Here is a 13,788-nt window from a genome sequence, read left to right as displayed (position 1 = left end):
ACACCCAGTTCAGAAGTGGTGGCCTTGTTAAGACGCGTCGAGTAACAATCTCTTCTGGCCACATTAGCATAGGAAAGGCCACCTAAAACTCTTGAATTTAATTCAAAAAAATTTGAATTAATTGCTTTTAAAGGAAGGCTTCGAGAGGTGGAAAAACCCTACGACTGTTCATTTTCTCTAATTACTCTGTCACGCGCAGTAGGTTGCTTCTCTACTCCTTGGGTGCCACATGTGCTCCATCCCACTGCCACGTCATCATCCCCTACCTCTGGTCGTCTCCCCCAAAGAGACACCTCAACTTCCGTTGCCAGCCAAACCTTATACCAGGCTCCATCTGAAAGAATTTCAAGAGCACGAGGCAAGCCCTCCACCTTATACCCCTTTCCCCCTCTTCCCCTTCATTTTTTTCAGACATGATAGAAAACTTCATTAATGACTGAAGGTGGGTTAGAAAACTTTATAGCCTCATACGATGAAGAGACTGCTACCTCGGAGAAGGGGATGGGAACCAAACACCACCAAGGTTCCAAGACAATGAATCCAAAATCCAGTACAGATCCAGACTACCATTGGTCTCCTGTGTCTTTAATCTAGATGTGAAGTCTAGAAAACTTCTAATTCTTAATAAAATGCTTAGAAGAAGTGTTTATTGGTATGGATGCCAGTAAGTTCTCTCCCTCATAACATTTGTTTTAGTGTTTTAAACGCACAACATACAAGAAAAGTGCAAGGGCCTTCTACTACCTGAGGTTCAAGGTAACACACCTTTTCAAAGCAAGGTGCAAATTTTTGAAAAAAAATAATAAACTCAAAGTTGAATTTTAGAAGAAATTAAATGCTTTAAAAATCCTATTGACTTGAATTAAAATACATAAGCATGATATATAAGTCCTATTCAAAGTGAAAATTAAACCAGGTGAGTTGTGCCTCTGCACCTAGGCATGCCTTTTGAAACACTGGTTTGTTTTGCATTTCTTTCATTTTATTATTGATTTATATGACTACTACTATTTTTTTACAAGTGTGAAATTCGTATTACATTAGTTGTCCAAAAAGGAATAGGAATCCCAAGTTGGCTCATGTACAAAGTATACAGCCTATACACATCTAATGGTTGAAACACAATATGCTGCAAATCATTACAGAAATGATGTGAAGTTAGGCTCTCAAAATATACTAAAAAGTAACACCAAACAATAAATGAATCCAGTCACTCCTCTATGAAGGTACCAGCTAGCTTTCTGGTAAAGTCTCTACCTGATGTTGTAGTGGAACCTGGGATTGTGCCCCACCTTCATCAGGGTTGAAGGGGTGGGAGAGAGAGAGAGAGAGAACTCCTCTATACACTTCTATTCTCAAAATCTCTCAAATATGTTGTTATTCCTCTCCTTCAATAGAATCCATGAGATAGCAAAAGAAATTAAGTTCCAAAGGATACTGCCTCCTTGTGAGAACCCTCTTGCTAGACAGGATTGGACCAATGATTGCTACATATCTAGTGGAATTACCTATGGTCATATATTCTCTCAAACAAGGTTCAAACTTCAAAGTATCAAGACACCTAACACGCACGAACTTGCATATTGGGTGTTTGATAGGCACACTCCACCATTTTTATTTTTTTTTCAAAATTTTACATGCAGTCTTTCTTAAGCCTGGCTACCCCCCTGAAAGTGGTCAAAGGTCAAAACACCTGTTATTTGGCATATCAGGTGCTACTGGAACAATACAACATGCCTGATATGCCCCAATATCTTGTGATATTTTGAACCTTGCTCTCAAAGAATTTGATAAAAAGACACCACATTGCATAGGAAGAGATATTGTACACTATATAAAACAGCTGCTATGTGCATATATATATGTCCATACCTACATACATGAGTAAATGCTTGCTTGCATACATTGCACAAGCTTATAGAAAAAAGTAAAGTGGTTATAATGCATGTGGATTCAACTACTGGTTTTGTGAAGTTTACATATTGCCCAATGTTGATCCCAATTATGTAGGATCTTGGGAGGGTTGGACTGGATACGGACCTAACCTTTTGTTTTTTTTTTTATTTTTTTGCAATTTTTGTAAATTTTACCTAAATAACATAAAACACAGGTTCATAAAAGCATGTTTGCAATCATAAGCCTGCTCTAAGAACAGTTAATAGGAATCTGATACAAATAAGATAAGCAAATCGAATAAAAAGAGGAAATCAACTCAGACAATACCTGCCAAGTTAGCCAACCCTTCATCGCCAATCTTACATGAATCTAGATTTAAACTTTCCAAATTTTTTAAACCTGCACAGGATCAGACAATATTATATATAATAATTAAATAATTACCCCTCTGCAAAAAGTGCAAGCTAATTTTGCGATAGTTCCCTATAAAAATCTTAATTTATAAATTAATCAAGGATATCATGATAAAACAGTATTCAAGAAAGAAAGGAGGGAAAAGCAGAGTAATTAGGAAGGGTTGCAAATTTTACCAACTAGTAACTTCTGCTAGAAGACTCGCATTAAAGTACATAGTTCAAATAAAAAAATTTCTGAAAGTAATAAAATGTTATTAACAATGTTATAATGTGCATAAGGGTGCAACTTGGGCAAGGTTAGCTTGAACCCAATCCAACAAGGTTGGGTTGGATTGGGTCAAGCTGAAGATCAGGTTAGGCTTAGGATGGGGAGTTGTATCTGATTTAATTTCGGGTTGCATAAAAACAGTATAGGCCTTGACACTTTGTATCAATATTTTTTTTATCAGCAACACAAAAAAAAGATTTATTAATTATAAAAATGAGTACAATAAGGAGTTTTGGGCAAAGAGAAAGCTCAAAATCACTTTCAATACTTACAAAATAGCCCAAAACATGGAATGTCTCTGAATTCCTTGTTTAGCTAACCCATATGCCATGCTGTTTGCAGACCTCCTAATCCACTTTATTTGGATTATTATATCTTTAGAAATCTTCTTGAAGCGCCTGAATTCATTCTTTAAATGTCAAATTACTCCTTGCCCCTTTTTCAGCTAGTCCACAACAATTTTGGAATCACCTTCAATAAACAATCTGTCAATCTCCAATTCATTAGCTTTCTCCACCCCATATACAGCTGCCAACAGTTCTGATCTCACCACATCTCCATGCTGAATAGGACTTGAAAACATGGCTAGACTATTTCCAATTTCCTCCCTGATTACCCCACCAATACCCAAAGGTTCAGGATTGCCCACACAGCTGCCATCAAAATTTAATTTCTTCCATCCAGCACATGGAGGTGACCAGACCTCAATTATTTTTTGTCTTCTAGAGGATGAGTGAGCTATTGATCTCCATGAGATAAAAAAAATCTTCAACTTTAAAGACTGCAAAAAGCTTTAAGGTTTTCACCCAATGTGCCACCCTTAAGGTTATAATCTCTAACACAGCTTCCTTACTCCTTTCTTTGTCTTCAGATTTTGTACCAATATCCCATGTATAATGTATTATCCTAATCCTAATTAAACAGTTTTCTTCTTTATTTCACCTTGCTGCCTTATATAAAAGTTCAATATTTCTTCCTGTTTGGTGTTCACTTACGTTGAGACCTCACCAGTCACTCACCTTACCTCATCTGTTCTTGGATTACAGTTTTTGATGTTCAGTTGGCCTTGCTACCTTGGCCTCTGGTCACAGAAGCCAGAAATGTCATTCTGGTTCTTCAGTGCTCACCAGTCAGTCAACCACTATCTCAAATCGCAATTGACAATCTGTCATGACCAGTTTTGATCAGCATTTCACATTGGGGGCTCCTATTAATTTTTTAGATTTTGACATCTGAAATGTGTTCTTAGTTCTCACTTGGCTTTGTCGTTGACCAATCAATCACAATTATAGTTTTCCTGTTTGTAGAAAACACCCTTCACTCAATCAAGGGTTTTCTGGTTGGCCTTGGATTGAGAAGAGGGCATTCACCATTCAATTAAGTTTTATTCTTCTTTCTTGAAACCATTTTGAAAAACTGTTCAATCAATTAAGTCTTTGATTAATAGGAATTTTTTTCTTCAGAGAAAATTTTAAAAGTTTTACTGTCATAAAGATGAAGCAGAATTATTATATTCTCCAAAGAACATTTGTGGAAAAGGTATGATTTTCTGTGCCCTCAAATTTCATTTGCTACTTACATAATTGTTTGAATTGCTTATATCTTTATACATCTTTTTTAACCCTACTTGGAGGTTAATGTAGTCCTTGTATAAAATGCCCATCACTAGATACTTGTTCCGTGTGAAAATTAAACTTGATTACTGAAATTTGTTCTCAGTTCTTACTTCCCTTTGCTATTGACTCTTCAACTTCAAGTTCGCTCAGGTTGGGTTGAGGTCGAGGATTTTTATTTCTCTTTTGATCAGAAACAATCGAAAACTTTATTAATTGATTACAAAAAAAGTATATTACAATGACGAGGAGGGCAGCCAGCCTCAGCTAACAACCATGATGATTTTTTTCTTTTCTTGCTCCTTGTTTTGCTAGACAATCTGCCATACAGTTAGCAGACCTGTACACCTGAAATGCCTTGGCTCCCAGTTCCTACATTAGGGATTTAGTTTCTCACAATATATGTCTATACTTCCACAAACCCTCTTGATCTTTTTTTTTTATCAGTAAAGAAGGATAAATTTTATTAAATTGAAAAAAAAAGAGAGAAAAAAGAAGAAAAAGATAGATTACAACCAACCTACTACAACCCTCTTGATCTGTTTGCAACCAGACTACTACAACCCTCAAATCCCCTTTTACAATTAAGTTTTATAGTTCAGTCATTTTTGCTTTTTGAGGTCCATACAGCACTACTTGCAATTCAGCCCCTGTTGAGTCCAAAGTTCAAAGTATTGAGACACCTGATATGCACGAACTTGCATATCAGGTAGGCCTGGATACCCCCAGAAAGTGGTCAAAGGTCAAAACACCTGTTATTTAGCGTATTGGGGAGCTACAGGAATGATACAATAAACCCCGATGGGTTGCAATATTTTGAACCTTGGTTAGTCCCCATGTCTGATTGGGCCTGAGAACATGGCCCAAATACTTCCTTTCTAATTACTCCCACTCTGAAAGGACCAGGGTTGCCAATGCTGCACCCATCAAAATTTAACATATGGTGGAGGAATTTTAGGGTGGTTGAGTTAGGGTCAACTACATCAGGTTGGGTCATGATTAGGATTGGGGTTCAATACTTTGGATAGAATTAGGAATGACCAAACCCTACCTAACTCAGCCAACTTTCACCCCCAAATACATACCAGCATAGTTTTCAAGGCACCAGGCGAGGCTAGGTGACTGGGGGGCGCCTAGGCGATGGATTTTTTATGTTAAAAACATAGATCCTAGGGTAGTTCCCTAGGTACCATAACCATATTTCTTTAATAATTTTTTTTTTGATAAATGAACCGTATCTCTTTATTTCTTTAATAATTATTCATGAATTTCATAAGAAAAGTATAAATTTCATATTAAAGTATAGAAAATCAACATATTCATGAGAAGAAAAGGAAGAAGGAATATAAAATTCAAAAAATATAGGGGCTGATAAACACACAAAATGATTATTTTAGTTTAATAATGTCTATTTTATAATTATAATCTCGAAAAAGAATGAATAAAAAATTATTTTATAGTAGGAAGTAGAAAACTGCTAGGCGATTAGGCGAGGCGAGCCTCAAAGGGCACCTTGTTGCCTAGGCATCACCTTGACAACTATGCATACCAGTTGCTTTAAGCATCTCTGATCACATATGATGGAATAGAAAGAATACCTAAAATAAAAAAGAAAGAGTGGGGGATTTCTGTGGAGTCTTCTTGCAATTGGTGGCATACCGCTATGGAGTTTACACAAACAAAGGGACCACATTACATGCTCAAATCATAACTATAATTTCATTTTTCTTTCTTTCTTTTTTTTTTTTTTTGGTGAGGTGGGGTGGGGGGGCAAGGAGGAATTGAGGGACTACCTTTCAGGTGTACCAAACATGCATCTGTTATGTTGTTGAACCCCAAATTCAATACTTTCAAATTTTCAAGTCCTGCATAGCACATTACCTGAGGAAGTAAGCTCGACGCTGAGTAAGATATCAAGTATATCTTCGTCAAAAAATAAGATGGGTTCCATTTCCTTAATTTGCATATGATTGAATACAGCTGATAAAGTTTTAGCATAACTTACCAGAAAAATTCTCACATCCGTCATCAAATAAATTGCATCTGTTAAGATTCAAGTATGACAGGGCAACAAGCTCTGCATGGATCAGGAAACTACACATTAATATAATTTTTTATCAGTGTGAATGAAAAAACTATACTTTTGTATCAGTAATAGAATAATGTTATTGATAATAGAAATGTACATCCAACTGTACAGTATAATCATTACAAGTATGTACACATTAATATAATTTTAAAAGTCCTGGAATTTCTCTCAAGATCAAAGGAAATAAATTTTTCACTTCTAGAGATAAGATAGACATTCAAAAAATAAAGAATATTAAGATACTTTTTACCTTTTCTCACCCAACAAAGTCCAGAAAACATTTTAATGCTCAATTATTTAGTAAATGAAATGTTAGTGTTTAGTTGTTTACAAAGAAGCGAAACATGTATATATGTATGAAGAGAAAAAAAATCTCCAAGAAGGCAATTTGCAATTATACAGAAATGTATAACAGTAAAATAAATTGCTAAGCCTATTAGCTTAATAGGAAAAGCATTGTAAGATTCTAAATATTTAAGTGATTCAATTTTCATATCCCCATAAGAAAGGCATTTCCATGCCAGATTTTCAGACGCATCCTATACAAATTCAAATAATAAGAGTCCCTTGATCTTATTTCCATTTTCCAATTTAAATATGGATTTTCAGAATAAAAATTTAAATTTCACTGTACAAATGATAATAAGGAATCTGATTATCAGTACAAAAAAAAATATTCTAAGAGTGAACCTGAAAGCAACTCCAAGCATGCAGCAGTAACAGGGCATCCCTCCATGTTCAACAGAACAAGCTTATGCAAACCTACCGTGTAAAGAAATGATTTTAGGCATTTGCAAAAAAACAAAAAAAAAAAGATGAAACTGCATACCCAGATTAATGATCCAAAGTAAGAACTGTCCTAAAGTGGAAATTATCAAAGCCTGGAGCCATTTTTTTCCTCCTTAGTAACAGTTTAGTGGAGGGATGACCAAGGCTAATATATAGAAAGCTTACAGACAGTAAAAATAGAACCCATTGTCAAAACACAGAAAAAGGTGAGTAGATTGGAATGTAGACCATGGATCAAGCCTAGAAACCCCCTTAGCCAAATCTGGCCAACACATAAATCAAATGGAATGAGGTGTTCAACCTGGATCATGAAACATTGGTCTCTCTCAAGAAGTGAGACAACCTCCACAAACCCCATTCAAATCTGTCAAACCATCAAAGGAACAGATGAATTGCCCTTGCTACTGACTGAGATCAAAGGGGACAAAAAAAAAACACTCGTTCTATGACAGGTAAAATGTCAAAAAGAAACATTTCAATAGAAAGAAGGTAAATTGTAATCAGGACTCAGGAAGGCGAAAAAAAAGTTGGAAAATGCAAACTTAAAGACCAAAAGCTCACAACTGGTAAAAGTGAAACATAAGGAAATGCCGAACTATGAGAAAAACCACATATGAGAAACCTACATATGGTATACGCAAGTAAGACCACATACAACAGAGAAGTCCAAATACTCCCTTAACCAAAATAATGGTGCCAGAGCATAAAGTGCATTAGTCATGCATAATACCGAAAAGTAAATTAAATATAAGGGGAAGGGATTGAGGGATAGAGATAGACCTTTCAAGTAAGCAACTCCAGCATCTGTAACTTTGCTACATGAAATTTGCAACTCTTTTAAATTTGTAAGCCCTGAAACATAATTAAGAACAGATGATATCTAAGTTAAAATGACCAAGATTTTTCCAATCACTTCATCAAGCCACCCACTTCACACTCACAATGCTGCCCCACCCTAACAAGCTAGTATCTACCATGATGGTGGGGATACTGCTTCATGCTTTTGAGGCCAAATATGGAATAAGCACTACAATTTCCATTACAAAATCATAAGCTAGGAATGCAAGAAGAAGAAGAAGAAGAAGGTAAGATTGTATTAATGGTATAGCAAAATATAAGTGCCTTGTGCCTGTACAATGAGATCCTGTACAACAACAAGCATTCAATGATACTGTAATAAAAGCAATCATAGTAGCATTTTTTTTAAATTTTACAACAGCTATCTCAAAATTTAGATGGCATGTAAGTTGTAAGTTGTAAATTTTCCATAGAGATAGACCATAGAACCATAACACACATAAAGAAAACAATATGAAATACAGTAGGCACCTGAAAGAGGCATCATGTCTGCATCTGTTATGCAATTACAGCACCTGATGTTAAGAGATTCAAGCTTTGTCAAACCTGTTAAAAAGAGTCAAATATTACAATACATGAAATCCATTTCAGTAAGCAATTAATGTCAAATAAAAAGGAAGAGGAAAGAGAGTGGAAAGGTTAACTCCATAAATGAGGCAGTATACTGATTAACAAACCTTTAAGATGAACGAGTCCACCATGAATCCCTAAACACCGCTCAAGATCCAATTTTACCAAGTTAACTAGATTGGCAAAAGCACTCATTCCTTCAGCAGTGATAGCACTGTTCTTTTTTAAACTCAAAGCAGTCAAATTTGTAAGACCTGAAAGCAAAAGAAGAAAGATACTGTAGTAAACAAGAAAGATACAAAGGTCTTAATTTGGATAGTAGTATCTGAAATTCTATTACTAAGGCTCAGTTTGGAAGGAGTACAAATACAAATATGTAGAGTGCAAATACAAATACAAATATGTACAGTACAAATATGTACAAAGTAATACAAAATGTAAGGTTTTGAACTCTGCATATTTGTATTTGTACCCCTTCCAAACTGAGCCTAAAGTACAAATGGAAGCTTCTTTATCGAGGCTACCACAAGAAGGGGTGATTGGCATTGACAGTACCTCTAATGTGTTCTAGTCCATGGTCTGAAATCTCATCACAATAATTTAAAGTTAAGGCTTGGAGGTTTTTGCAATCTTTGAGGAGAACCAACCCAGAATCCGTTACATCAGAACCGGAAAAATCAACAGATAACAAAGAAGGCCCTTGTGAAGCAATAACATCCATCCAACTGTCCTTCACTTCAGGATATTCTCCTAAACAAATATCCTGCAAAACACAACATAAACCCCATTAGAAATTTCCATAAGTATTAGGTACAAAAGTTATTGCATGGAATAAAAGCAATCATCATTTAAAATGTTGGGATATCTGGTGAAACACTATTACCTGAAGAGCACAATCCCGAAAAGATTCGAGAGAAACATCAGTCAGACAATGGAAACTCACTAATTCATTGAAGATCTGCTGACTAATATCCCTTGGGAGCATTGAAAATGTATTATAATTATTGATGTTCTGTTACATGTAGGAAAATAAATTCATGGTCAAAACATAAATGTCAGGATCCTGGGGCAAAAAAATGCAAAGAAAAAGAATTACCTCCCGTATTTTATGAATACAAAGTTCCATGAGAGATGGGCATTTGCCTCCTCTCTGTTGAATATCTACAGAAGAACGGAGAAATAAGGTCCCCAACCATTTTGAACTTCCACTTTTGGAATATCTCCCAGAGGTTCCTCTCCTTATACTCTCTTCATTGACCTGCTGGTCTCGCTTCCTTGAACAAACTCCTCCCATTTGGTGGTTCAATAAATATCAGGAGCGCATAAAATAACAATCTACTCTGTTTAATCTGCAATGGTGTGACTGCAGTCAACCTACCCCTACATCACCCTATAAAAGGAAACAAACAATTTTGCAGAATAAGGTATATGGCTAGATAAAAGTAATGTTTCTGATATTGTTGAGTGCAGAGAAGGTGTACATTCAAGCCATTAAAAGGCAGTTCATTTGCTAAAGTAAATGTCAAAGTTCAGATCCATTAACAACTATTATTTATACTAGTATTTTAGTCATCATGACACATCGGCAGTTCAATCATTGCACCTTGCTATATCATACATAGGCTTTATCTGCTGAAACATTATTTCTCCTCTATATCTTATTAACAGCATAACAAGGAACCTCTCCACTCATTTATCTGGTTTTACCCAATCAACAAACTCGCTCACATTCTCTCTGTATCTCCCTCCATCCCTAGTTTTCTCGTATGTTATGTGATCTTTTAACTCATACCTTTGGTGTTTGCTTATTTCATGTTAGAATACTTTTACCTTCTGGTTGCTATAACAACAAGACAAACAAGCTATTTCATAAAAAGGGAACAAATAAATTTAAAATTACCCAGATTTTTTATATAAAAAAAATATTGTCGCCGGTGAACAAGGCACTCCCCGTCACCCTATCTTTGACCTGGCGCCTTGCCAACCATGGTGCCGGCAGGTGAAAAAAAAATCCATACAGTCATGTTCCAACCAAGAAGTATAACAAATAGGAGTGTAGCTGAAGGAGATGGGCCAAAAATCAAACACTGTGCATATTAGGGAGAGACCCAGCTGACCAGCTACCACCGACCCAAATCTTCAGCTCAGCCACAAAAACATATCGACTGTAGTTTGTACTTCGTTTAGGCTGATATTTGATAAAAAACAGTTATTTAGATTATGGGAAGAACCCACATACCATAAGGAATGCATTCATTATCCTACAACTATTATATCTTTACTCTTTATATTTGAAGACAACATCGACCAAGCTTCACAAGGGAACTATCTCCTTTAAACAACCTAATGGACTTGAAAATCTGAGCCATGATAGCAATTTAACTTCAAAGGGGCTATTTGTTAGCTACCAAACATACTTAGAGCTTGAAGTAGGAGTTAGCAGCACTGAACAAAATGACAAAACAAAATGTTTCAGTTTACAATCTTCCAGAGACCTTCCACAGAGAAAACTGAACTACGTTTGGTCGGTTTACACCAAAACAGAACCAAACCAAACCACAAACAAATAAATAAATAGACATAAGAAACGAAACATAACACCACGACGATTGTTTTACAACCTTACAGGGACTTGAAGCGATGAAAGAGAGAACAAAACCAGCAAAGTTGATGATCTTCGAGTACGAAACTCGAAAGCGAACTAAAAGAACGAGCAGTAAAGCGTTTTCCGATCAAACAAAGCTTATTGCGTAAACGGAAACGATCAATTATGGGAAAATAATGGGGAAATACCTGAAAAAAGGGGAGGAGAAAATCAGGAAAGCTTCATCTAATCGATTGTTCGGTTTCAAAAACACAGATGTCCGAAAACTGAATTTCTCTCTTCATCTTGTTTTGTGGGATTATACCGAGAGAGAGAGAGAGAGAGAGAGAGAGGTTATTACACGAATGGATCATCGGAGGGAGAGAGGAAGAAAACTAGAAAAGAGTGCGGAAAGTCACAAGTGCGAGGAGGGCTGAGCAGAAAACCGAAGGAAACTCCGGACCAGCATGTCGATGACACGTGTTGTTTTCGTGATTGATGAGGCTCGTGAGGCAATAGCTTCGGATGAAGATTAGATAAGAAAGAAAAAAGTGGGACCCCCACCGGCTTTTATTATTGTTTGTGGTTTTATCGAGTAGCGTCAGATGCGGTATTGCGGTGCTTTGGAAAATCATAGACGCAGCGTGTCTTATTAATTATTTTTATTATTTGTTTATTTAATTAATTCTTAATTGGATTTAATCATTAAACTCGTGTCCTTGTCACTTCATCACCAAATACTAACTCGGACGAGTCACCAGTTCGGTATCGGTACACCGTATTCAGTACTCCTTTCTCAGCTGAGCAACCGTACTCCAGTACTCCACTAATTAAGTGGCCCCCACTTAAGCCAACTGCCTGAATAGTCTACATCTGCTTAGGCAAATAATTGTGACTGTTAGATCATGGACTGGCGTGAACGTTTGGAGTATTAATATGGCCGTCTCAGGGAATAATTGAATATCAATAGACTGTGAATGGGCAGTTGTCAGGTTGAGTCCTGGGCCCACCTAACTTGACACGTGGTGAATGCTCAAAAGATCAAAACTCACTCGATCGATGGATCCTATTACTAATTCAGTATGTTCCTTTTTTAATTCTTTGTTCTAAATTAATCTCCATAGTCAGACCCAGAGGCAGAGAGTGGTTGGTTGGTCAGGATCATCAAATGTAGACACGTGGCAAGTTATAGACCCATACGCTGTTTTGCCAATGAAAGAGCAAGGGTTGTTTGGCCTTGTATGGGTTAAGCTCCTTCAGCTTGAACGAAAGGTGTAAACCCTGAATTTTGAGTTGTGAAGGGGGAATGTTTATGGGTCTACGGGCCCATATGACATGACCATGGGCTTGAACTGGGCTCAATTTTGTGGGAGCAGAGTCAAGAATCTGAGCCCAGTTCATTTAATCAATAAAAATGATGGCATCACAAACAATGATCCGTGATCTATGATTCTATGTTGGTGGTCGGTCACGGCATGTGGCCTGGGGAGCACTCCATTATTTTTATATCATGGATTGTCTCAAGTCAGGAAGCGTAGTTACAACCTGGGGCCCCTGTAACTGGACATATATGATATTGCAGATGATCAAGGCCCAAGGCCCAACTATTTGGTGGGTCCCACAGAAGATAGTGTAACTGTAACGTGATCAAGTCAAGTGGCAATTAGCCATCAAATTCATTGTTTTCTGAGAGAAATTGCAAATCATGGTTTTACTCTTTTTGGGTTCTCTTCTCCATGGTGAGAACCATCAAAGGGGTCTTGATGCACTAACTGTAGAATGCTGACATCTGGCAAGTTAAGACCCAAAAACCCTTTTACATGTCCTTTGTTCTCTTTCCAAATAGCTTCACAGCAGATGCCAATGAAGAAGATATTTCACCTATGACCTATGTTTTTCAGCACTGCCAAACCAGCAGCTGCCCATTGGTTTACTGGGAATATGGGCTCTAAACCATGTGAGCTGGTCCAAAAATTGGAGACTATTCAGGATAAGATTATGCGGAATTTGGGATATTGACTATAGAATTAATCAATTTAATATGACAAGCAAGGCCACCCTTGATTGTCTCGACTACACAAACAGAAAAATATAATAAGATTTTTCAATCAACCTGCCTAACCCCAGTTTATCAAACTGCCCACTAATCATGTTGATTACTAAAACAGAATTTTAAAACAGTTTTCTTACTCCCTCACCTCAAAATAAAGGGCAAAAAGGTAAACCCTCATATTGACACATTTTAAATTCATTATCTTTTTTGTGTATAGGCAGTCAGACTGTCTAAATGACACAAATTGGTCCTTTAATAGAAAAAAAAAATGTAAAAACAGAAGAATTCTATACACACCACTAACTGAGCCTTTCTTTGAGGGATTTCTGCAACGAAAAGAAAGGAAGTGGTCTTATTAAAACGTTTTGGAGTTTTTTCAACTATAATAAAGGAAGATAGAAAACTAGAAAAGATGAAATCATTAGATGATTCATTGATTCTAATGTTTGACTTTGTTGACACCCTAACCCTTTATGTATTTTTTTAAAGGCTTTCTTTATGTTTGCCCAAGTCTTCATGTTTACGCATTTATTCCTTGAGATTTGCTAATCAAATTTCAAAGTTAGATATGATTTGAGTAAGCTCAACCTTATTATCTTTTGAAAATGCTTAATTTATACTAAACATTAATTAATTGAATTGATATTAATCG

General features: G+C 36.4%; 1 protein-coding gene across 5 annotated transcripts in view; it reads right to left on the bottom strand.

Annotated features, from left to right (window-relative positions):
• Positions 1–11,590, bottom strand: part of LOC104592555 (uncharacterized) — a 43,486-nt gene extending 31,896 nt beyond the window's left edge. For 2 of the 5 annotated variants that reach the window (XR_734429.3, XM_088893903.1), the window contains exons 1-11: positions 11,293–11,578; positions 9,596–9,889; positions 9,383–9,511; positions 9,055–9,262; positions 8,607–8,753; positions 8,401–8,475; positions 7,852–7,923; positions 6,973–7,044; positions 6,199–6,270; positions 5,987–6,058; positions 2,224–2,295 (exon numbers count right to left, since the gene is read on the bottom strand). Coding sequence is in view for 4 of the 5 variants with exons in the window: in XM_088893903.1 (XP_088750029.1) it covers positions 2,224–2,295; positions 5,987–6,058; positions 6,199–6,270; positions 6,973–7,044; positions 7,852–7,923; positions 8,401–8,475; positions 8,607–8,753; positions 9,055–9,262; positions 9,383–9,511; positions 9,596–9,793 (1,117 nt within the window). In the remaining variant the exon portion in view is untranslated. Of the gene's footprint in view, positions 1–2,223; positions 2,296–5,986; positions 6,059–6,198; positions 6,271–6,972; positions 7,045–7,851; positions 7,924–8,400; positions 8,476–8,606; positions 8,754–9,054; positions 9,263–9,382; positions 9,512–9,595; positions 9,890–10,399; positions 10,688–11,292 lie in introns of all 5 variants that reach the window. The other 3 variants (XM_088893902.1, XM_010251983.3, XM_010251984.3) reach the window with 3 other exon arrangements.
• Between the last annotated feature and the right edge of the window lie 2,198 nt (positions 11,591–13,788).

Source organism: Nelumbo nucifera, chromosome 8, assembly GCF_055504915.1.
Source record: "Nelumbo nucifera cultivar China Antique chromosome 8, China Antique-T2T, whole genome shotgun sequence".
Lineage (NCBI taxonomy): Eukaryota > Viridiplantae > Streptophyta > Magnoliopsida > Proteales > Nelumbonaceae > Nelumbo > Nelumbo nucifera.
This window is presented reverse-complemented; position numbering and strand designations above follow the sequence as displayed.